At 41.9% G+C, this 22,403-nt stretch overlaps 1 protein-coding gene across 4 annotated transcripts in view; it reads left to right on the top strand.

Moving 5' to 3' along the window:
- RABGAP1 (RAB GTPase activating protein 1) overlaps positions 1-22,403 on the top strand; it is a 188,934-nt gene that overhangs the window by 147,791 nt on the left and 18,740 nt on the right. For all 4 annotated transcript variants that reach the window (XM_004716471.3, XM_045290207.1, XM_045290206.1 and 1 more), the window contains exons 14-19: positions 1,238-1,351; positions 5,676-5,750; positions 10,275-10,400; positions 10,964-11,107; positions 13,670-13,711; positions 13,939-14,067. In XM_004716471.3, coding sequence (XP_004716528.1) covers positions 1,238-1,351; positions 5,676-5,750; positions 10,275-10,400; positions 10,964-11,107; positions 13,670-13,711; positions 13,939-14,067 — 630 coding nt within the window. The remainder of the gene's footprint in view (positions 1-1,237; positions 1,352-5,675; positions 5,751-10,274; positions 10,401-10,963; positions 11,108-13,669; positions 13,712-13,938; positions 14,068-22,403) is intronic.

Below are 22,403 nucleotides of genomic sequence, written 5' to 3'. Positions count from 1 at the left end.
TTTGTACGTATGTTGCCATCATCATTTTAAAAACATTTTCTTGATACTTGAGCCCTTGGTATCAACTCCTCATTTGGGAATCTTCTTTTCTATTTGAGAACCTGGCACATGGATTTCATGCAATTGGATCAATTAAAAGACCAGTTTTTATACCTAGCTTTCCAAATGGGATCACTTTATTTCAGTGCTTCTCAACCTTCCTGATGCTGCGACCCGTTAATACAGTTCCTCGTGTTGTGGTGACACCCCAACCATAAAATTATTTCGTTGCTACTTCATCACTAATATTTCTACTGTTATGAATTGGACAACCCCTGTGAAAGGGTCCTTTGACTCCCAATGGGGTCATGACCCACAGGTTGAGAACTACTGCTTTATTTCCTTTCAGATTAGTTTGGGTATTTTCCCGTGGGAAATGCGTTTTATACAGCACATTTTACCTTTTATATAGTAGAAAAGTCACCAACTGTGCTTCTTTATGGAAGGGGTGCAATATAACAAAGTGTTTAGAGTGAAATATGTTGCTTTTCATTCCTGTTTTTTCCGTTACATTTTATTTTGCGTAGGTTTAAGTGTTTGATCCCTGAAGGCATGAGCTGGCAATACTGTTTATGTGGAAACTATATATGTATAACAAAACATTTGTCAATTCTATAATTTTTGCATGTATACTTCAGTGACATTGATTACATTCATCATGTTGTGTAACCATCACAATTGTCTTTTTCCAAATTATATCACCACTATTAACAGAAGTTCTTTACCCTGTAAACAGTGACTCCCCTATTCCCTCTCCCTCTTACCCATAATAACCACTACTAAAATTTTGGTCTCTATACAGTGGCCTATTTACTATAAAGTGGGTTCATGTATTTGTCCGTTTGTGGTGACTCTTGTCACTTAAGGAACTCTAAACGTTAAGCAGTGATCTACCAAGCTAAGGTCAGCAGTTCTGCGGGAGAGGCAGGCGGTCTGCTGCCATGAAGACCGCAGCCTGGGCCTCAGGGAGCTCGTCGCCGCTGCCCTTTGGGGTTGCTGTGAGTTGGAATTGACTTGACTTGGCAGCAGTTAGTCTTTTGTTACTTTTGTTTGCCACCTAGCAGAGGGCTCGCCTATGTTAAAGCATGTTTCATGTCCTGATGCCATTTTAAAGCATGTAAATGAAAATATCCTGTTCTCTTACAGACCTCAAATGGAATATGATTGACCACTAAACCCTTTCTGTGTGTTTCCTTAGGAGTCTCCCCAGGACAGTGCTATCACTCGGGATATTAATCGGACATTCCCAGCCCATGACTACTTTAAGGACACAGGAGGAGATGGACAAGATTCCTTATATAAAATATGCAAGGTATTTCATATCAAACCAAAAAAGACAACATTTTAATAGATGAACTAGTTCTTTGAAAATTTCTGAAAATCAACTACAAAGTTTAATTTGTATGTGATGTTCAAGGATGCCAGAAGCAGACAAAAGTCTTTGTAAACTGCACATCCTTAGACTCATGAAAGAATAAGAAATAATTTGAAAATTGTAGCTTTCCAGGCAACAGGGTCTTAGCTCTCAGATAGATATTCAAAATTTGGTTTTATGTTAACAACCTCGAGTCCTGTCACAATGCAGTTTCTGTTCTGTACTCACACTGAAGACCTTGACAGTGGGGAGTGCTGATGCCCATCCAGGCTATTCTCTCAGCTCTCACAACCTTGCAGCATCCTCCTTTGTCTTTTTTCTCTGCCTGACTCCCAAACCAAGGCTGTGCCCTGGGTGCTCAGTCCACAGTTCCTCCGGTTCGATACTCTCTCCCTGAGTGGTGCCTTTTGCTCACAAAGTTTTAGCTGTTAGTGCTGCGCAGAGCTAGCTCCCCAAATCTTCATTAGCTCAAGGCCTAAATTCCCAGCTCTCAGTTTGCCTCCATGTCAACATCCAACCTCTATCAAGTACATCATATAAAAGATGTCTAAAAATAGAGCTCACTTAAAAACGTTTTTATTAGAAAACGTTTCAAACAGAGAAATGTTGAATAGTATAATGAATCATACAAATGAAGGCACTTCAAACGTTTGTGAAGAAATTGTTTTCTTTTTATTCCATTTTTCCATGAATTTTTTTGTAATCACCATTTGAAGTCCCCCTATCTCCCTCGTCCAGATTCAACATCTACCAGCATTTGCCTGTTAATGCGCTCTCTCCTCTTGACAGTTGTTCCCCTGAAATATTTCAAAGCCAACCCCAGACAGAAGATCCTAAATGTTTCACCACGCATCTCTAAAATGTCAGGCTCTTTCATAAATAACCGCAACATCGTTATGCAGCCAACAAAACCGGTTAATGGACGGTGTTAAAGAGTTACTGTTAACTGTATTCTGTTCCCTCTCACTGGAGGAGGGGAAAGGTTATCCAGTCAATTCCAACTCATAGTGACCCCATAGGGCAGAGAACAACCGCCCCTCTGCGTTTCCAACACTGTAAATCTTAGCAGGAATAAAGAGCCTCATCTTTCTTCTATGGAGCAGCTGGTAGTTTCAAACTGATCTTGCCGTTGGCATTCCAGGGTGTAACCCACTACACTACCAGGACTCCTTCTGATTTCCTTCACCGCCATCAAGTCGATGCTGACTCATAGTGACTCTGTTGGACAAGATGGACCTACCCTAATCCGTTTCTGGGACCTAACCTTTAAATGGAAAGTCTCATCTTGTTCCCCCAGAGCAGCTGGTGGTTGGTTTCCAGCAGCTGACCTTGTGGGTAGCAGCTCAGTGTGTAACCACTATGCCACCAGGGGGCCGCCCACTCTCTCTAGATAGCTTGACTATAGCTTGTTAGAATCAGAATCCAACAAGATTCACATTACTTTACATTGAGGTAATCTCTCTCAATTGAAAACAGTCCTCTTTCCTCCCTTGCTATTACCTTGGTAAGGATAGAATTATTTCTCTCTATTACCTTGGTAAGGATAGAATTATTTCTCTGTTTTCAGTACTTTCTTTGACTACATAGCATTTGATATGATTGATATCTCTTAATAAATAGCAGTACATCCTTTCCTAGCCACTGGCCTGGTGCAGGTGTGTATCATCTGTTTCTGACACATTTACAAAAGCTACCTTGCTTTAGACCCCCCTGATTTGGGTTCTTTCGTGCTGCCCCATAACTCTTCAAATGAGGTAAAAAAAGCTCCTTGATTCATTTTCTTGTCCTGGATTCTGTATTATCTGAGGCACTTGGTAACGTATCCTGGCTAATTTCTTGCTATGGGTTTCCTAAATATTTATGCTCACTATATTCTGATTTATGCACTTTTCTAAGTTCCCTTTGAACTGTGACTTGAGAGCAGGAATACTCTCTTATGTATGTGAGTATCTGTAGCACTTAGTACAGTAGGTGCTCATTAATTGAACTACCCTCTCTTCCCAATATTTTACTACATTTTTCATGAACCTTCTGTTCCAAACATTTTCCAAATATATCACATTCTTTCACATCTCCTTCATTTCCTTAAGCTTTTCTATCAGCCTGAAAAATGTGCTCCCCTCCATTCTCTACCTGTAATATTCAGTACATAGAAAGAAAGAGGCAGCATTTCGTTCTCCTACTCCTGAGGTCACTATGAGTTGGCGCAAACTCATTGGCAACTAATAACAACGTAATTGATTAATCCCTGTGCTGAGCACTTTACATGAGAGGAATGGGTGAAAATAATACATCAACTCTATGAGATAAATCTGTGACGATTGTAAGGAACTCCAAATTCAAACGCTAGTGTTTTGGGAATTTGAGCCAAATTTTGACTGATTTTAAAGCTTTTGCTTTTAACCAGTAAGCCAGTATTGATTTATACCCTTACAAAATGTTGGCAAACTGCTGTCCACAATGCTGTGTTGACATGTATTACTACTGTTTTCTAACAGTCTTAACAACATGGGTTTTAAAGTTTGTTCATTTTTAATGACTGATAGATTTAAAGTGGGCCTTGTCAAAAACAGATCATTTTTCAGGCCACAGAATACTTCTTTCACCACCAGTCTTCCAGTTCATTGTTCTGTGGTGGGTACGCTTATTCCTATGATGCTGGAAGCTATGCCACCAATATTCCAAATACCAGCTGGATCACCCCTGGTAGACAGGTTTCAGCATAGCCTCCAGACTAAGATTCAGAAGAAATACTGCTGATCTACGTACAGAAAGTATCCTGTGGGAACCTGATGAATCACAGCAGAACGTTGTCTGAACTCACTGGCTTTGGACATGACATTAGTTGAGATCAGTTGATAGCGGAGGACATGATGTTTGGTGAAGTATGAGAGAGTGGGAAGTTCCTGATGAGAGGGATTGGCCAAATAATGACAACAGTAGATTTGAAGATGCTGGTGCTGATGAGGATGACGCAGGACCGAGCATTATTTTGTTACGCATAATGTGGTCGCCAGGCGTCAAAGTAGACTTGATAGCAGCCAACAAGAATAAAAATGCAAATCTTGTCTTTAGAAAATATACACGCTTCTGGCCTTGTAGCCCTGTCATCAGATAAACTTCGATGAAATTCAGGAGATAGTAAGCTTGCATTGAATTTTACCTGAATTTTGCATGTACACACACACACACACACACACACACACACACACACACATTTATTTATTTATTTAAAAGGTTTTCCAAAGCCTGTGATAAATCCTAAATATATATGTATTCACTTGAGAAAACATTCGCAATTACATTTGCTAAGTAATCCGAATTTTACTAAATATAGCGAATTCTAAATTGCTTTCCTGGAACTCAGAGAAACTTTTGTACTAAAAGTAAATGGAGAAGAAAGGGAGTGTCCCCAAAAAGGCATTTATCAAATAAGCAATAGTATCTTGAATCTATAGGAATTCCCCTTCGACCACAGCTTACATGAGAACTATAACTATTAATCATCAAAACAAGACTCAAATACATCTTAAAAACAAAACAAAACAGCAAACCATAAGGAATGTTAGATGTCAGTATTCTGTTAAGATAATGTTCAGAGAAGATGGGTAGTAATCATCTGCCAAGAAAAATAAGAAATAAAATTCCAGAGGAACCGCAAGTGGTTTCAGAATAATCTCTGTTATCAGTAAAGTTATTATTGGCAAGTGGAAAGAATCGTATTTTGGAATCCTTGCCAAAAGACTTTTTCCCAGAAAGAAAAATGAATAACATTTATAGAGCCTGCTATGTGTGAGGTACTAGCTAGCTTGAATAGGTCATCACTCCAGCCCTCAAAATCCAGTCATAAAGATGGACATCTAAAATCCAGTGTACTAAGTAGTAGTACATCTCTGTGGCTGTACCAGATACCATAGAAGCACAGAGAAGAGGGATAGGACTTGGAAAAGGAGTGGAATTTTCAGGCAGGGGGTGGGCTGGCATTAACAAAAACAAGAAATATGAGAACCAGATTTGAGTGCTGAAGTAAATTTGCTTAACCTTCTCCATCCCTTGCCATAGCAAGTGGTTTGGTGGCAGTTCTATTTGTTGCAAAGGAAAGATTGAGATTGGAGAGAGAGTGGTATCATTCATTGACCATCAAAGTGCCACAGTGGGGTATGAACATGTTCAAGACCTTATAGGAAAGCCATAGCCCATGAATGACTGTTTATTTATACCTCTTGTGTTTTTTGTCTCCACCCCCCCCCACCCCCCCCAGGCTTATTCTGTGTATGATGAAGAGATTGGCTATTGCCAGGGCCAGTCGTTCCTTGCTGCTGTGCTGCTTCTCCATGTGAGTAATTAGGGCTCTGCAGCCACCTGCACAGAGCCTGCCTCAGCTTGTCTGAGTCTTATACCTGAGCATGGCTCTACGTTGGGTTTGGCCAGGCTTTTCAACGTTAATTTTAACTCCTGTGTTTAGAAGCTTTTTACTTAAATGAATATGATAGAATCACGGAAAGATGGAATAAATGGCAGTGTTACAAACCAATACAGGGCAGACTATTTTTATTACTAAGAAGATTAGATAACCTTGGGTTTGGCTTGGTTGTATCCCTGAGGACATTTTATCTTCCCTGAAGTCGCCAGTCTCTTTAATAATTGTTTAGGGATTTATGTATGGGAAGGGAATGAAGGCAGAGAAGTTGGTTCTCTTCTGTACTATTTCTCTCATTCAACCCAGAGTTTACACTTTCTGATTTTGATAGCTTCCAAATCTATAGAGAAGTTGGGGTACCGAATATACAATGAATTATATCCCTTCACTTAATTTGCCAGTGAATGTTCTTCCACATTCCTTTCTCTCTTCCTCTCCTGTGTCCTTCTACTCACAAACAGGAGCGCACACAAATCGTTTTTATTTTTTACTGAGTTATTTAAAAGATAGTGGCAAACATCATGATATTTTACTTTTAAATGCTTGAGCTTGTATCTTTTACACACCAGGGCATTCTGCAATATAACCATGATCACGTGCAAGAAATTCCACATGGATTCAGTAATGTCTAAAACACAATCCACATTCGGTTTTCCCCAAATGTTCAAATAAAGGCTCTTCTAACTTGTTTTAGTCTTCCGTGAACAAGATCTAATCAAGGTCACGGCACTGAATTTGGTTGCCATTTCTCTTTATTTTCTTTTAATCTAAACACTTTACCTTATTTGAACGCTCATGGCATGATCACTTCTGAAATAATTCAGGTCAATTGCTTAGAAAATGTTTTATATTCTTGATTTTCCTGATTTTGTTTCCTCATGATCTGTCTTTAGAAAAGTGCATGCTCCGGCCCAGTAGCCCTCTTGTCAGATAACTTGGATGAAATTCAAGAGATAGCAAGAATAGCACACAGGGGTGGCAGCGAAGAGTTGTGACCACCTTTTATGACCTGCACTGTGCCAGAGGTCAGGATTAAGAGGCTTGGTCTCAGTCTTAGTGAAGCCAGACTAATCACACAAATACATCACGATTATCTTTGATGTGCGATTATCTTTGATGTGCGTGGTGCGCCTCAGAAGACAGGCCTCGAAAACCGCGAGGAACAGATCGGCTCTGCCCACGTAAGGCTGCCAGGAGTTGGAATTGACTCCACAGCAACCGCCAACTAATGAAGGTACAAGAGCCTTCAGAACATGAACCCCTTTGTAAGTTCTGAATGTGAGCCTGGCTTGTGGTGGGAGGCATGTACTATTATGATGAAGCCGTGCCCTTAATAAAGAGGTTACATTTTAAATTTAGTGTTAATTTGAATCAGATTTTCTGTACCAACGTCTCACAGGCCTATCCCATTGGTCTTTGTCCTCAAAGATACTTCAGCCCATTTAAGTATCACAGCCCCTTGAAGATGGTTTCCTGGTTAAATCCATGATATGTATTGAACTCTGCTGCTTCACTGTAATGTGTGGACTCTTGTCAGTGGCCAGGCAGTTCATCGCATATGACCAGAAGCTACTTTTGGGGTTGGGGAGATAGGCTAGCTAACAGCAGAAATGCCATCTGAGGTCAGTTGATGTCTCCTTCCAGCTGTGTGGGAAAATGCAGTTGCCTGCTAAACCAAAGACCTCAAACATCAGCCCCTTGGCCCCAACACTGCGTTCCCTCCTCCTCCCCTGTGCTTCTCGAGCGCATCACTTAATCTGATTTGCTCTTTAGCCCTTTCTGAGACTAAGGTGTCTGTGCTCGGCCCACCTCCACCATATCGTTCCACAGAAGTACACTCACCTGCTTTACTTTGGTGAATGCCTGCTACAGTCACACCAAGCCTCAGATAGCATTCTCAAATAACGAGACATCTTGCCAGGTTTGTAGGGAAGTATTTTTGCATGTAGCTATGGATGATGCAGGTATTAGTTATAAATGTGTAGCTTCTTTAAATAAAAGGGTTTCTGTAATTCTGTGGTTATTATAATATATAACAATCATATAATAATTATTAATAAATATATAATATAATATATAATTATATATATAAACATTATTATTGCAGACCTTTAACTCTTGCTTAGAATGGGTAGAATTTTTTCTGAACTAGGTATGTTCTTAACAATGCAGAGGAAGGAAAACATTTTTACTCTCATGAAACATCTGGTGAGGGAGGGGTAGGATTTAACAAGTCTTATGATGGTCTGGGAAAAAGGAAGAAGTGTTTGTCCTACATTTGTCTGTCCAAAATCCTCTCCTCCTGGCATACTGTTCTGACGTCCTTAAGTAGACGCACACTTTCCTGCTTTGGTATTCCCAGTGCCCTTCCCACCTACGACATATTATAGTTCTCTTCCCATGTACAAGAAGTTAAAACGTACTGCTATTGGGGTTTTTTTTTCAGTTCATACATGAATGGGTTTATACCAAACAACAGGTATCTAAACTTATCTCTGCAATCAGTGGATGGCTGCAGACAAGTTTTCTCAATAATATACTTCTCTTAGTCTCTTTAGGGTGCCTTCAAAACAGAGGTCCAATCAGAACAGGGACTTATGAGGGGATCTACTGGACCAGTTAAATTAACGTCAGAGAGGTCCGTTCGTAAGGTGATGGCACATTTTTAGCGGGTGAATCCAAAAAGAGTAGTCTCAACCACTTGTGTGTTAGTTTGTCATACTCTGTTGGCTTATGTGTTTCTGTGATGCTGGAAGCTACGTCACTGGCATTTCAAATACCAGCAGGGTCACTCAGAGTGAACAGGTTTCAGCAAAGCTAACAAGAATATCGAGAAGGAATCGGCTGTCCACTTGTGAGGAACATCATGCATAGCGGTGAACCATTGTCAAGTACTGAACACCTCATGGACAGCAGCAGCACATTGTCAGATATGGTGCTGCCAGAGGAGTCCCTCAGGTCGGAAGGCACTCAGAATGTGACTGAGGAAGAGCTGCCTTCCCAAAGTCCAGTCAACCATAATGGCATGGATGGAGTAAAGCCTTTTGAGACATTTCATTTGCTGATGGGCATGACTCGAAATGAATAGAAACAGATGTGAACATCTATTTATAATTGGATCATGGCATGGAGGAGTACACATTGCATTGGGTACATCTGCATAAGACCTCTTTAAAGTGTGGAAAAGCAAGGATGCTACTTTGAGGAGTAAGTGGTGGCCTACCCAAGCCATGGTATTTTTAGTCACTTCATGTGCAGGTGAAAGTCGGACAAAGAATAAGGAGGGCTGACAAAGAATCAGTGCATTTGAATTATGGTGCTGGTGTGGAATATTGAAAGTTCATACCACGGACTGCCAAAAGAGCAAACACAAATCTGTCTTGGGCAAACTACAACCACAGTGCTCCTTAGAATCAAGGATGGCAAGATTTTGTCTCACATCCTTAGGACGTGTTACCAGCTAGACTGGCCCCTGAAAAAGGACATCATGCTTGGTCAAGTACAGAGACAGTGAGAAAAGAGGAAGACCACTGACCAAATGGATGGGTAGTGACTGCAACAGTGGATTCAGACACAGAACCTGTTGTGGGACTGCTGCAGGCTCAAGGCAGTGTTTCCTTCTGTTGCTGTGCGTTGGAACCATCTCAGCTGTGTTCCACAACAAAGGGGTAATTTTGATAGGTTTTCTCAAAGGACAGGCTATCTTGGAGGCTTATTAGGAACAAGTTTTCAGAAAATGGAGCAACTGCATTGATGGGGGGAAATGTCAGGAAGTGGTCTCAAGAAAACCTGCCATTTCTGTTGCAAAAACACACCTCCTCATTCTTCAGGGCTAGCACGGGCTATGTCCTAAGAGAATTTTTTAGGAAGCCACACCCCATTCACCCTGCAGGTCTGATCATGCTGCTTAGACATTGTTTTCTTCCACAGACTCGAAGATCACTTACAAGGAACATGATCTGAGTCCCTCAAGGAACTTGATGTTTAAATCAAAGACTTTGCAGGAAGAGTTAGAGAGAGGAAAACACCACCTTCACAAGTGTCTAGACCTAGGTGGAAGCGATGCTGACAAACAATAACTTCACATTTTGATACTTTAGGTTTCTTAAAGGTTTCTGGGACTTGGTAGCAACACTTTTTGACTTGCCCTTTACTAGTTCTCTGGGCAGCTCCTTGAGAACAGGGTCGTGTCAGACAGAGTAGCCATTAAATAGTGGTGAGTGAGTGAGTGTGAGTGAGTGAGTGAGTGAGTGAGTGAGTGAGTGCGTGCGTGTGTGCTACAAAGCCCAGCCATGGGCCTGAATTGCTGGATTTCCATGTGTCTATTACTGGATTTCCTGATATCCAGATAAGACAGTAGAAGGAAGAGTTGAATAATATATTAAGAAAACTTCTGCTTATGTTTTATGAATTTGTTTCCTCTGTTCCCTGTCATTACAGATGCCTGAAGAGCAGGCATTCAGTGTTCTGGTCAAAATCATGTTTGACTATGGTCTCAGGGAACTTTTCAAGCAAAATTTCGAAGATTTGCATTGCAAATTTTACCAGTTGGAGCGTCTCATGCAGGTAAGAAGGGCAGCAGCCTGCCTTTGATCAGAGTGCAGGGCTGGGGAGAAGCTGGGGATGAAGAGGGTAAAACCAGCAAAGGCAGGTTTTATTTTTGTCATTTCTCACTATGTGGTGATGGGGCCGAGGATAAGATGTGGATGTGATGCATGTGAGCAGGGTTTTCCACCTTATAAACACCCAGAAGATCAGATCACTTTTAGGGCCCTTTCTACAGCAAACATGCTCAAGAAGAATTCACCACTGCTCCAAAGCTGACTGGTTAGGAATTTCATAAAAAGTGAAACAGCTTTCCCAAACATTTCATAACTGGATGGGAGCAGGGAGTTGGAGGTCGGAGAGACTGGCCTTTTAAATACTTGTCACCATTTTGGGGATTCCTTTTTCTTTAGTTTGTGCTCTAGAAAAGAGAGTTGAGTTCCAGCTTTCATGATGGTTGGGAGGTTTTTAGAAAAACCATAGAATGTGACTTTTATGGCTTATTCTTGGCAGATCTGTGTGTCTCCTGAGTGGGAGTTGGCCAGCTCCATGTAGGCACCAAACTAACTAGTTTGCTATTTCAGGAATATATTCCTGACTTGTACAACCACTTCCTGGATATCAGCCTCGAAGCACACATGTATGCCTCCCAGTGGTTTCTTACACTTTTCACGGCAAAATTCCCTCTCTACATGGTCTTCCACATCATCGACCTGCTTCTGTGTGAGGTATGTACCCAGCTCTCATTCTCAGGACCCCGCGTCAGCCCTGGCAGTTACTGTATTTCAGTGATGGGGTACCCAGGTATAAATGTCTCTTCCCTAGGCTACGAATGATCACATTTTGTTAAAATTCTAAGAAAAAGAATAGTAGATAAACTAGTTTGTAGTAGATTTGACTGCATTTAATGAAGAAACTCAAAATAATAAATACAATTAAAGTATGTAACAGGAGTCAGAGGTCAACAGTTACACCTGCCTTCCCTGGAGTCTGCACCCACCCCCAGCCCCCAATTGCTGAGCAGCACTTCAGCCTTCACACCTGTGTTCCAGCCAGAGGGTTGGGGAATTGTGGGGCAGTAATCAATCCTGTAACACTGTGAAAGGTATGAATTAAGGGGATTACAAATGCACGGTTCCCCCAACATTTCCACCTCCCTCCTATTGACCAGAATTTAGTTGTATGCTTCCACTAAGTTACAGAAGCAGTTAGGTTATATTTTAGCAGCTTATGAATGTATTACAAAGTAGGTTTCTATTACTAAAGAGAAAATAGATACTTAGATAAATAATAGCCCTTTCCACATTTATTTTGGGTTTTGTTTTTTACAGTGTGTTTAAAGGAAAAAGCAATAATTGCAACGATAATACAAATTTATTATAGAAACTGTAGGGAGATGTGTAAGCCAAAAGAATTGAAGATGCTTAAAATCCGCAGTCTAGAGATGTCACTACTTTTAGCATTTTGATTTGCTGTGTTTTCTTACAGCCTTTTTTTCTGTCTGTATATGTGTATATAATTTCAGTATGGATGATTGTATAATAAAGTATATTATACTTAAAATATAATTACGTTATATGTACTATTTTATCATTTTTCTTTCTTTTTTAATAATCATTTTATTGGGGGCTCGTACAACTCTTACCACAATCCATACATACATACATGTGTCAAGCACATTAGTACATTTGTTATCATGATTCTCAAAACATTTGCTTTCTGCTTGAGCCCTTGGTATCAGCTCCTCATTTTTCCCCTCTCTCCCCGCTCCCCTCTACCTCATGAACCCTGATAATTTAAAAATCATTATTATTTTGTCATATCTTACACTGTCCAACATTTCCCTTCACCTACTTTTCTGTTGTCCATCCCCCAGGGAGGAGGTTATATGTAGATCCTTGTAATCAGTTCCCCCTTTCCACCCCACCCTCCCTCTGCCTTCCCAGTATTGCTACTCTCAGCACTGGTCCTGAAGGGATCATCTGTCCTAGATTCCCCGTGTTTCCAGTTCCTATCTGTACCAGTGTACATCCTCTAGTCTAGCCAGGTAGACTGTAAGGTAGAACTGGGATCATGATAGTGGGGGGTGGAGCGGGAGAAGCATTTAGGAACTAGAAAAAAGTTGTATGTTTAATCGTTGCTACACTGCACCCTGACTGGCTCGTCTCCTCCTCGTGCCTTTCTGTAAGGGGATGTCCTGTTGCCTACAGATCGGTCTTGGGTCCCCACTCTGCACTCCCCCTTATTCACAATGATTTGATTTTTTGTTCTTTGATGCCTGATACCTGATCCCTTCAATACCTCGTGATCACACAGGCTGGTGTGCTTCTTTCATGTGGGCTTTGTTGCTTCTCAGCTAGATGGCCGCTTGTTTACCTTCAAGTCTTTAAGACCCTAGATGCTATATCTTTTGATAGCCGGGCATCATCAGCTTTCTTCACCACATTTGCTTATGCGCCCACTTTGTCTTCAGCGATCATGTCGGGAAGGTGAGCATCAAGGAATGCCAGTTTAATAGGACAAAGTATTCTTGCATTGAGGGAGTACTGGAGTGGAGGCCCAATGTCCAAGATGTTGTATTTCTTATGCTTGAAAATTTGAGATATTATCCATTTATACTCTTTTTATTTAAAGCCATATTTAAATTATGTCTAATTTTTAAGTATTATAAGCCACTATTTGTTAAGTAGTTACTGAGGACCAGATGGCATACTAAGTAGTGTACAGAAAGTTTGTGCAAATTATCTTAGGAAGCCCATAGGAGAATATTAGTCCTTTATTAGGGGAGACCCTAGCTTATAAATGGTTTAACTCAGTCACCAGATGCCACTGTCTCCTGGGTGTGTCCTTTGCCCCACCACTCCCAGAGGGTTGGATGCAGGGAGCCCTGACCAGATTCATGTCATAGATGTAGGAGTGAGGGCACCTCTCCTTGGTGTACTTGGAGTGGGACAGCACATGATAAAGGAAAAACCCACCAGGAATTATCTCCTGATACCCTACCATTTTCTGCTCTAATGTGATTGGGAATCATGGACTACTCTGAAAAAGTGTTCTTTCCTGTTGAATATGAAGTTTGGACTAAAAAAAAAAGCCCTTCCCCTCAGAAAAATGGGAGGCAGAGATTATTCCAAGTGGCCGTTTAGTGGTAGCGTTCTAATTTTTGTTAGCTGAAATACTCCATTTCCTTAAGTTTTCACAATTTCTCTGAAATTGTGAGGTATGCTAGGTACAAACAGCATAATGGTCCAGATTCAACACTGAAAATACTCTTGTCTTTTTTCTTTTAGGGAATAAGCGTCATTTTTAATGTCGCCCTTGGCTTGTTAAAGGTACGTGTTCCTTTATAAACTGAGCTGTGTGTCCTTCTCTATTCAGCACTGGCATATGCTGCCCTGAACTTCATTGTGAGCAGCCACTCACCGCGCTGAAGCGTTTCCCTGAGGCTGAGCATGTGCGAGGCTCTCACACGTGAAGCTGGAGAAGTGTCTTCTGGGGACAGTAGGAGGAGATGGGATTCTAGCGTCTGCACAACCAGAGCTTGCTTTTTCTTTTTAAGACTTCCAGGGATGACCTGCTGTTGACAGATTTTGAAGGTGCCTTGAAATTCTTCAGGGTCCAGCTCCCTAAGAGATACCGATCCGAAGAAAATGCCAAAAAATTAATGGAGTTAGCTTGCAACATGAAGGTAAACGATCCTTGCATGAATTTAAATTACTTTGATTAATTGCTGTTCCTGGTCTAGCTGTTAACAGTTACAGTAGGTAAATAGTAATAATTTATAGTAAGTAGTAATACAGTGTTCTTTTGTACAATGCAATTCTCACTTGCCCGCCACCTTTTTTTCCCAGAATACCTTCCATACACATTATTTCCTATGAATTAAATCTCATTAGCCCCCTTACATTCTTAAGAAAGATATTATCCCCATTGTGACAAGAAAGCAAAACACAGAGGTTGTAGCCCACCTAGAGACACACAGCTCGTTAGAGGCGGAGCTCAGCGCTCATGATATCTGTGATGGTGGCCTTTTGACGTCTATGTTTTATTACTATTGTCAGAAACTCCCAAATTATAAAACTAATAATACTTGAAAAAGAAAAAAAGCCACTCAATCATGTGTAATGGATACAGAAACTTTAAATTAAAAACTAAAAGCCTCTTCTTGTGCTTATGTTACAATAATGTCTTTTAAAAGAAGGGAAGAGCACTAGAATTTGTAGGTGGAGGCAAGCAGGGAATAGAAAAAATAGTCATATTCGCATTGTTGTGGTGTCAATATAGGACGTTTGGTGGCTACAGCAGTCAACTGCTAACCAAAAGGTTAGCGATTCAAACCCACCCACTGCCCACTGAAGAAAGATGTGGCAGGTTGCTTTTATATAGACAAGCAGCTGTGGAAACCCTCTGAGGCAGTTTACTTTGCCCTGTAAGGGTGCTGTAAGTTGGAATCAACTCGGGGGCAGTGGGTTTGGGTGCAGAAAAGATTGTCATATTTACTTAAAATGATTGTGAGACTGTTGGTAGATTTTAGGGTTTTAGTGCTCACACAGACAGTGGATGTGATTTAGGGCCTGCCTGAGGCAGCTGTAAATTGGGGTCTTGAAGTGATTCCTCTGTAGAAGGGGAATACAAAGCAAACATAGTAGCCTAAGAAACCATTGAGATCATAATATAAAACTCATGAATGGGAGCAGGGGGGCAGGTTGTAAAGGATGAAATAGATCTTTTAGAAGTGTGAATGGTGATTAAAATTAAAACGTACAGCTTTTCATGTGAGAAGTAACTAGATCTGTACTCAGTGTCTCACTCTCAACTCACTGCCGTAGACTTGATGGTGAGTCACACAGACACTATGGGCTAGGGTAGAACTGCCCTTGTGGGTTTCCAAGACTGTAACTCTTTTCAGGAGTAGAAAGTCTCACCTTTCTCCCATGGAGTAATTGGTGGTTTTGAACTGCTCACTTTATGGTTAGCTGCCCAACATGTAACCACTGTGCCACCAGGACCTGGTAATTAGGAAAGACTCAAGAGTGATGGCTACTACTTTAATTATCTAATTGTGTTTTTTCATCAGATAACAAACACCCTTTCCACTAATGATTTCAGTGGGGTTGTGCACAGGGTGTAGTCCCCGCTTCAGCCTAGCTCAACACACAAGACACTGCATCATACTTGCTCATGAGTTCTTCCCTCTAAAACCTACTCTCTTCTCTGTAATTTGCTAACCTCTATTAGTGGCTCCTGGTTCCCTAGACCAAAAACCTTGTTGGCGTGCCAGACACCTGTCTTTTCACTTTCCACGTCTTGGGATTTCCAACTTCAAAGTACACCCTGAATCCACATGAATCCAATCCCTTCTTGCCATCTTTATCAGTAACACTCTAGTCTAGTCACCATCATCATTTCTCTTCTGGATTATTTCAGTAGCCTCTCCCTCACCCCCATGACGCTCAGTCCCATCTTATCTCAGAGTAAAACTCAAGCCCTTACCTTAGCTTACAAGGCCCTGCTTCATGTGGCCTCTGGCCATCTCTCTGAGCCCATCTCCTATTACTCCTTCCTTTCCAGGCCTCCTAACTGTTCTCACCCATGCTGGCCATGTGCACCCCTCCAGCCTTTGCACGGGCTTTACCCTGGTTCTCTCCCTGTTACCTTCTCCAAATGTCTTTGACTCACAGTCTCCGCATTCTGGCTTCCCTTCCTGTGTCAGGCCACCCGAGAGGCCCTCTTTAATTACGGCAGCTAAAGTAGCAGCTCAGCTCTAGCTGCCTGGACTGTCTTCTCCCACCAGACAGTATTGTTTGATTGCTCTGTGGGTTCTGCTCGAAGGAAAGCTCTGCCACAGAAGGGAGCTCATCGACTCACTCACTCACTCACTCTCATTCACTCACTCTCTCTCTCTAATTCACTCATTCTCACTCACTGACTCACTCTCTCACTCTCTCACTGACTCACTCTCTAATTCACTCACTAACTCACTCACTTTCATTCACTGACTCACTCACTCTCACTCACTCACTCTCTCTCTAATTCACTCATTCTCACTCTCTCACTCACTGACTCACTCTCTCATTCACTCACTAACTCCCTCACTTTCATTCACTGACTCACTCTCTCACTCACTCACTCTCACTCTAATTCACTCACTCTCATTCACTCACTCACTCACTCACTCTCTAATTCACTCACTCTCATTCACTCACTCACTCACTCTCTCACTCATTCTCTCATTCACTCACTCACTCACTCTCTCACTCACTATTTCTCTCACTCACTCTCTCACACACTCTCACTCACTCACTGACTCACTCTCTCACTCACTCTCTCTCACTCACTCACTCACTAAAAAAAAAAAAAAGAAGGGAGCTCATCTTTCTTGTTCACCGCTGAACCCCCGGCTCTTCAGACGGGCTCTGGCATAGAAATGAGTGAAGGGATGAATGTGCTGTTGAGTGCTCTAGTAGGTGTTTTATAAAGAACAGTTAACATAGATTTGGACAAGTCTTAAGAATAACTTTAAGTGAGAGATGCCGTGTCTAATGTCTCTCTCTGTTTTGCCTATGTTTTCAAAGAATTCAAACAGACAAGGTCTGCACAGCGCCTCTTTCATGCTAGATGTGTAATTCCTTCCAGCCCTAGAGGGTCTTTGGAAGATTGGGGGCCCTTGGCAGCTGCGACCTACTTGTGCGTGGTTTTTGGTGAGAGTGATTTTTCTTGAAATTGACTCACAGTCTGGAGAGCCTGGGGATTGACCAGGGCGGGAGAGAGTGAGGGTTTTTTTCTAAAAGGTGAGGTATGATGCTGGTGATGATGTGTTGTCTCTGGCAGCTACGTTTAATCCCAAGGGAATGTTAATTGGAGATAGAAGTCAAGCTGATTACTGGCACAGACTTCAGTCACAGCCATGATTTACCAGCTGAAAAAAAACGAACATTGGCAAACAAGCCCAGCGTCCTTTGGGTGGCATGATCCAGGAGTGCATCTGTCCACACAGGTGTCTGTCCTGGGGTCTCAAGGCACCTTCAGGAAAGTGGACTTCTGCTGGGTGAATAGTTTGAAAATGGGATTCAGAACCTTTTCGATGTAGAATGTATAAAGGAGAAACATTGGCTCCACAACTCATTTTAATTGGTTTTAAATAGCGGGTCTGTTTTCTCAGTTGTACTTCCAGATTTAGGTGGGAATTGGGAATTGTTAACCTCACTTGTCAGTCCAGGCAGTAGATACCCATTTCTGTGTTTTAGAATTGTGATGTTGTTAAAAATAACCCAGTTTTCATGTAGCCCTTATAAGCACTTCTTTTCTTCCTCACTGTACTTTGTGAAATACGAGGGGATACCCCACACCCCCAAAAAGGAAAAAGGCTCTGCTGGGCAGAGCTTCAATAGTACACATTTTTCCTGCTAGGGGAGCTTCAAGCAACTCACTCTGAGTTAGTGCACCCAGTGGTGTCACCTGGGAAAGTTCTCTCTGGTCACAGTGAATTTTTTCATATGAGTGGTTTTGCTCAAATCTTGTTTTTGTGATGGCTGATTTTAGAGTGTGGAATGGAAACATGCGCTGCTTTGAAAGAACAGCTCCAAAGCAACCCTGACTTTTTTCCAAGGTGATGTGACACGGTGCTATTCTTACGACCCTTAAAGCAAATATCAGTCAAGCCAGTGGAAGATGCTATCGTCACTTAGTCCCCCAAAAATTCGGCAAGTGAAATCAAAGATCAAGACGATGCTCATTTGTTTTCTTGATGTAAGGGGGATAGTGCATTTGGAGTTGGTTCCACCAGGTCAGGCTGTTAATCAAGCTTTCTGTTTAGGTTCTGAAAAGATTGCATAACAGTGTGCAACAAAAGAGGCCTGATTTGCGGCACATGGGGGACTGGTTTTGCCACCACAACAATACACCTGCTCACGCAGCCATCTCGATGTACCAGGTTTTGGCAAAAACAGCATGCCTCTCGCCCCGCAAACCTGACTCACCTGCCCTTGCTCTGTGGAACTTCTTTTTGTATCCTTGAATGACGAGGGACATGAAAGGACAGAAATTTGACTATGTAGATGAGGGGAAGAAAAAATGAGGGAGGTGCTGTCAGCCTTCAAACATGAGTTTGGAAGATCCCTTCAGGACCAGTGGTGAGAGTGGAGATACTGGGAGGGTCAAGGGTGGGTGGGGTGGACAGGGGGAACCAATGAAAGGATCTACATATAACCTCCTCCCTGGGGACTGACAGCAGAAAAGTGGGTGAAGGGAGACGTCGGACGGTGTAAGATATGACAAAATAATAATTTATAAATTATCAAGGGTTCATGAGGGAGTGGGGAGCGGGAAGGAAGGGGAAAAAATGAGCTGATGCCAGGGGCTTAACTGGAGAGCAAATGTTTTGAGAATGATGAGGGCAATGAATGTACAAATGTGCTTTACACGATTGATGTGTGTATGGATTGTGATGAGAGTTGTATGAGCCCCTACTAAAATGATTTTTAAAAAAAAATGTTTCCAAGAATGGAATCACAGATTTGACAAATGTGTCAAGTGTAATGAAGAGTACTTTGAGGGCAATAAGGTTGTTTTGTAAAAAAATTTAAATACATACCTTTGAAAAAAAATTCCGTTTGGGGGTTGGGTACCCACTCATAGGTAGGGATTTTCAACTGTGAAATTAAGGCTCATAGACTCAACAAGGGGACCTAGCAGGGCAGTGACAGAGCTCTAGTGGGGATCTGGACCTCCTGACCCCATTTCCAGCTTCTCACTGCAAAGAATTTAAGTTGGGTGTACAGTACCAAACTTGGCCACAAGATGGGTGTGTTGCTCAAAAAGTCTGTATTCCTTTCTGCCCTTGATTCTTCCTCCTTTGTCTTAGTCTGTACTGGTCCTCTTTGCTTCTCTTTCTGGGCCTTTCACCTGTCCCTCTTTCTTCTTGCTCTTAAAGCGTATTTATTTTGTAACTGGAATACGTTTGAGTTTTTTGTTATGTGTTCGATTCCCTGATCATAATCTGTAACAACTGGCAGACTTCAAAGTTCATTTCGCTGTTCCTTGAATTCCTCCCTCTTGATAGAGGAAAGGCCTGTCTACGATTGAAGGCAAGCAGGGTCCCTTTCTGACACAAGATCCAACAGGAGTTCTGCTCTGATTGTGAGTGGGCCTGCGAGCTTTCCGGCAGCAGGGAGGGTACTTAGTGAGATGGCTCTGTGAGTCTTTTTGGATCCAAGACTTCACCTAAAGGCTCTTTTGCTTTAGAATCCTACTTGTGCTTAAATATGGTTTTTTAATCCTTTTATTGGAATTTGTTACTTCACAAGTACATGGAACGTGCCAGACTTCAAAATACCTGTAAGAAAATACCGTGTTACAGAAACCAAATAGCTATTATCTCCAAATTAATGCAATCCTCAAACATTTGCTATTTAGAAAAACAGAAAACCTTTTGCTGTGTGGGAATTTCCATTTTTCACAGATTCTTGAATAGGGACTCAAGATGAATTTTTAATCCTCGCAGAGGGCACATGAGGTCATTTTACAGCCGTGTAGACTCATGGTTAGAGACATGAAGTAATTCATTTTCAGAAAGGTGTGTGACAGGGCTGTCTTCTGACTGCACAACAAGGAAAGGGATTTGTGTCATTAGCATCAGCTGCCCACGGCCAGTTCTGATGGGTGACAAGCCTCCACCCTCTTTGCTCCTTTGCCAATTCTGACACTGGTTGTCCACGGGACTCTCTCTCATCTGGGTTCAATAATTAATTGCAGTGACTGCACTGAATTTACATAGAATACTCATGGTTATGGGCTTTATTAAGGAAGTTAGCAGGTTACAATTCTGGGTCAGATATATTCAGGATATACTTCTCTGGTGAGGACAGCCTCTTTGCTGTGCTTCTGTCTGGTCTTTCCCCCATGATGTGGCCTATGCCCCTCTCAGACAGTGCTGCTAAGTTCTTTTAGCCCTTCTGATAAATTCCCAGAGGGCAGTCCTTTCTACATATTCCTCAGCCCAAAGGTGCTCAGCTCTAGCTCTGTAGGTAAGCAAACCTAGCTTCCCCCGTTAGGTGTCCAGAGGCACCCCACTGCACACACAAGCCTCCTGCCCAGAGGCACTCAGCATATCTCATCCTGCGGCCACAAAGTCTCCTTCTGTCTCAGGCCCAGGTCCTGCAGCTCCTCTGTCCCTTCTCTGGTGTCACAGCTTCCCCTGGATTAAAGAGATTCAGAGTGCAATGATCTCGGAGTCCAGAGGATACCAGTCCTGGCTTTTCTCTCTTGATGGTAGTGAGATGCTGCCTTTCTGCTTCTGCACAGTGACTCTTCTTATACCCAGCACAATAGTAAAATGACCAATGTCCACCTTAGCGTCCCAGGTTTTATTATCACAACTAACCCTTTTAACAGTCATTCACAACTGAGTCATATAATCAATCACTATCTTCCTTCACCTTATCTTTCCCAGACCCATCAGGAGAAGAAAAACTACGCCCCCACTGCACAGTCCCATTCAGTATTTGGTGAGAGTATCAAAGACTATGGCTTGAAGAGCTACATCAGGAAACTCACTGCACCACTGGGGAGCTAGTGCTGTTGAGATTCAGTTGCAAGAGTGTTCAACTTGACAGTCAATACTTACAGTCATTGTGCTTTGCTTTTTATGGAAGACGGAATGGTTGGGACAAGAGCCACTTAAACCAATCCGTTTTGTGGTGGTGATACGTTTAGTATTAAGGTAGGAGAAGGAGCATGATAGTGGGACAGGAGGAAAGTCAAAGGAAAGAGAGGAAAGACTTGGGAGGCAAATGGCATTTATAGAGGTGTAGATAAATCCATGTACATATGCAAATATATTTATATATGAGGATGGGGAAATCTATCTGTGTGCCTATAGTTATAGGTTTGGTATTAAGGTAGCAGAAGGACACTGGGCGATTAAAACAAAAAAGATTGGTGGCAGGTCCAAAGTCAAAAAGCCAATCTGTTGACACAAGGCCGGTAGAAGGACACCACACAGGGGAACTCTGGATTCCCGCTCTTCTCTGAATTATGTTCAGTGTTGAGCACAGTTCTTCACCCATAGGCAGATCTTTGGATGCTGGTATGAACTGAATACAGGAAAGTACTTATTTAGCATGCAAGGGCACAGGTGGTCAGAATGATGAGGGCAATGAATGTACAAATGTGCTTTACACAATTGATGTATGTATGGATTGTGATAAGAGTTGTATGAGCCCCTAATCAAACGATTAAAAAAAAAGCACCAGGGTTCGAGGGATGACCATCATTCTGTAAAGAGCAGTGGTAATTTCAAAGCAGCTTCATCTATTTCTCTCCCACTGCAACCAGCTGTGACACTCTATACTGGGTCACACAGCACAGCCAGAGCTAAGCCAGAGTCAGGATCAGAGCCAAGGTCAGTGGGATTCCACAGCTTGCACTCCTAACCACTTTAAACGAATAAGTATTCTATTTAATTCTGAGCCTTTGGATTTAATTTGTTCAAAGAGTTCAGATGCAAGTTCCTTCAAAGAACACTAAATGGAATTTGGCTTCCTGATTCTACCATGGAAGCATTTTTCTGTGTCACAAGAAGCAACTGAGTAGCAGAGGGTTCAACCAGATTAAGGACCAAGAGACACTAACACACTGCAGTGAAACAGGAAGGTGGTGCCCACTGCTGTCCTTATAGCAACTGACAAAATCTAGGCTCTGTAGGGTGAGAGAGAAAGAGGATACCCACTCAGAATTCAAGTTTAAAGGATGGGAAAAAGCTAAGAAATAAGCTTAAAGCCTGGTTTAGTTATGAAACACGCAGAACTTGACTGTAATATATACAGAGCACATTTTTAACTCTGATACAGAGACTGAGTTTGTTGTGTGTGTTTTTTTTCATCTACGGTCTTCGTTATTCAATGTCCAACTTTTTTTTTTAATCGTTTGATTAGGGGCTCATACAACTCTTATCACAATCCATACATACATCAATTGTGTAAAGCACATTTGTACATTCATTGCCCTCATCATTCTTAAAACATT

This window comes from Echinops telfairi, unplaced genomic scaffold (genome assembly GCF_000313985.2).
Source record: "Echinops telfairi isolate 266 unplaced genomic scaffold, ASM31398v2 ScPeMD7_32;HRSCAF=126, whole genome shotgun sequence".
Taxonomy (NCBI): domain Eukaryota; kingdom Metazoa; phylum Chordata; class Mammalia; order Afrosoricida; family Tenrecidae; genus Echinops; species Echinops telfairi.
Note: the sequence above shows the minus strand (reverse complement) of the source record. Positions and strands in the feature narration are given on the sequence as shown.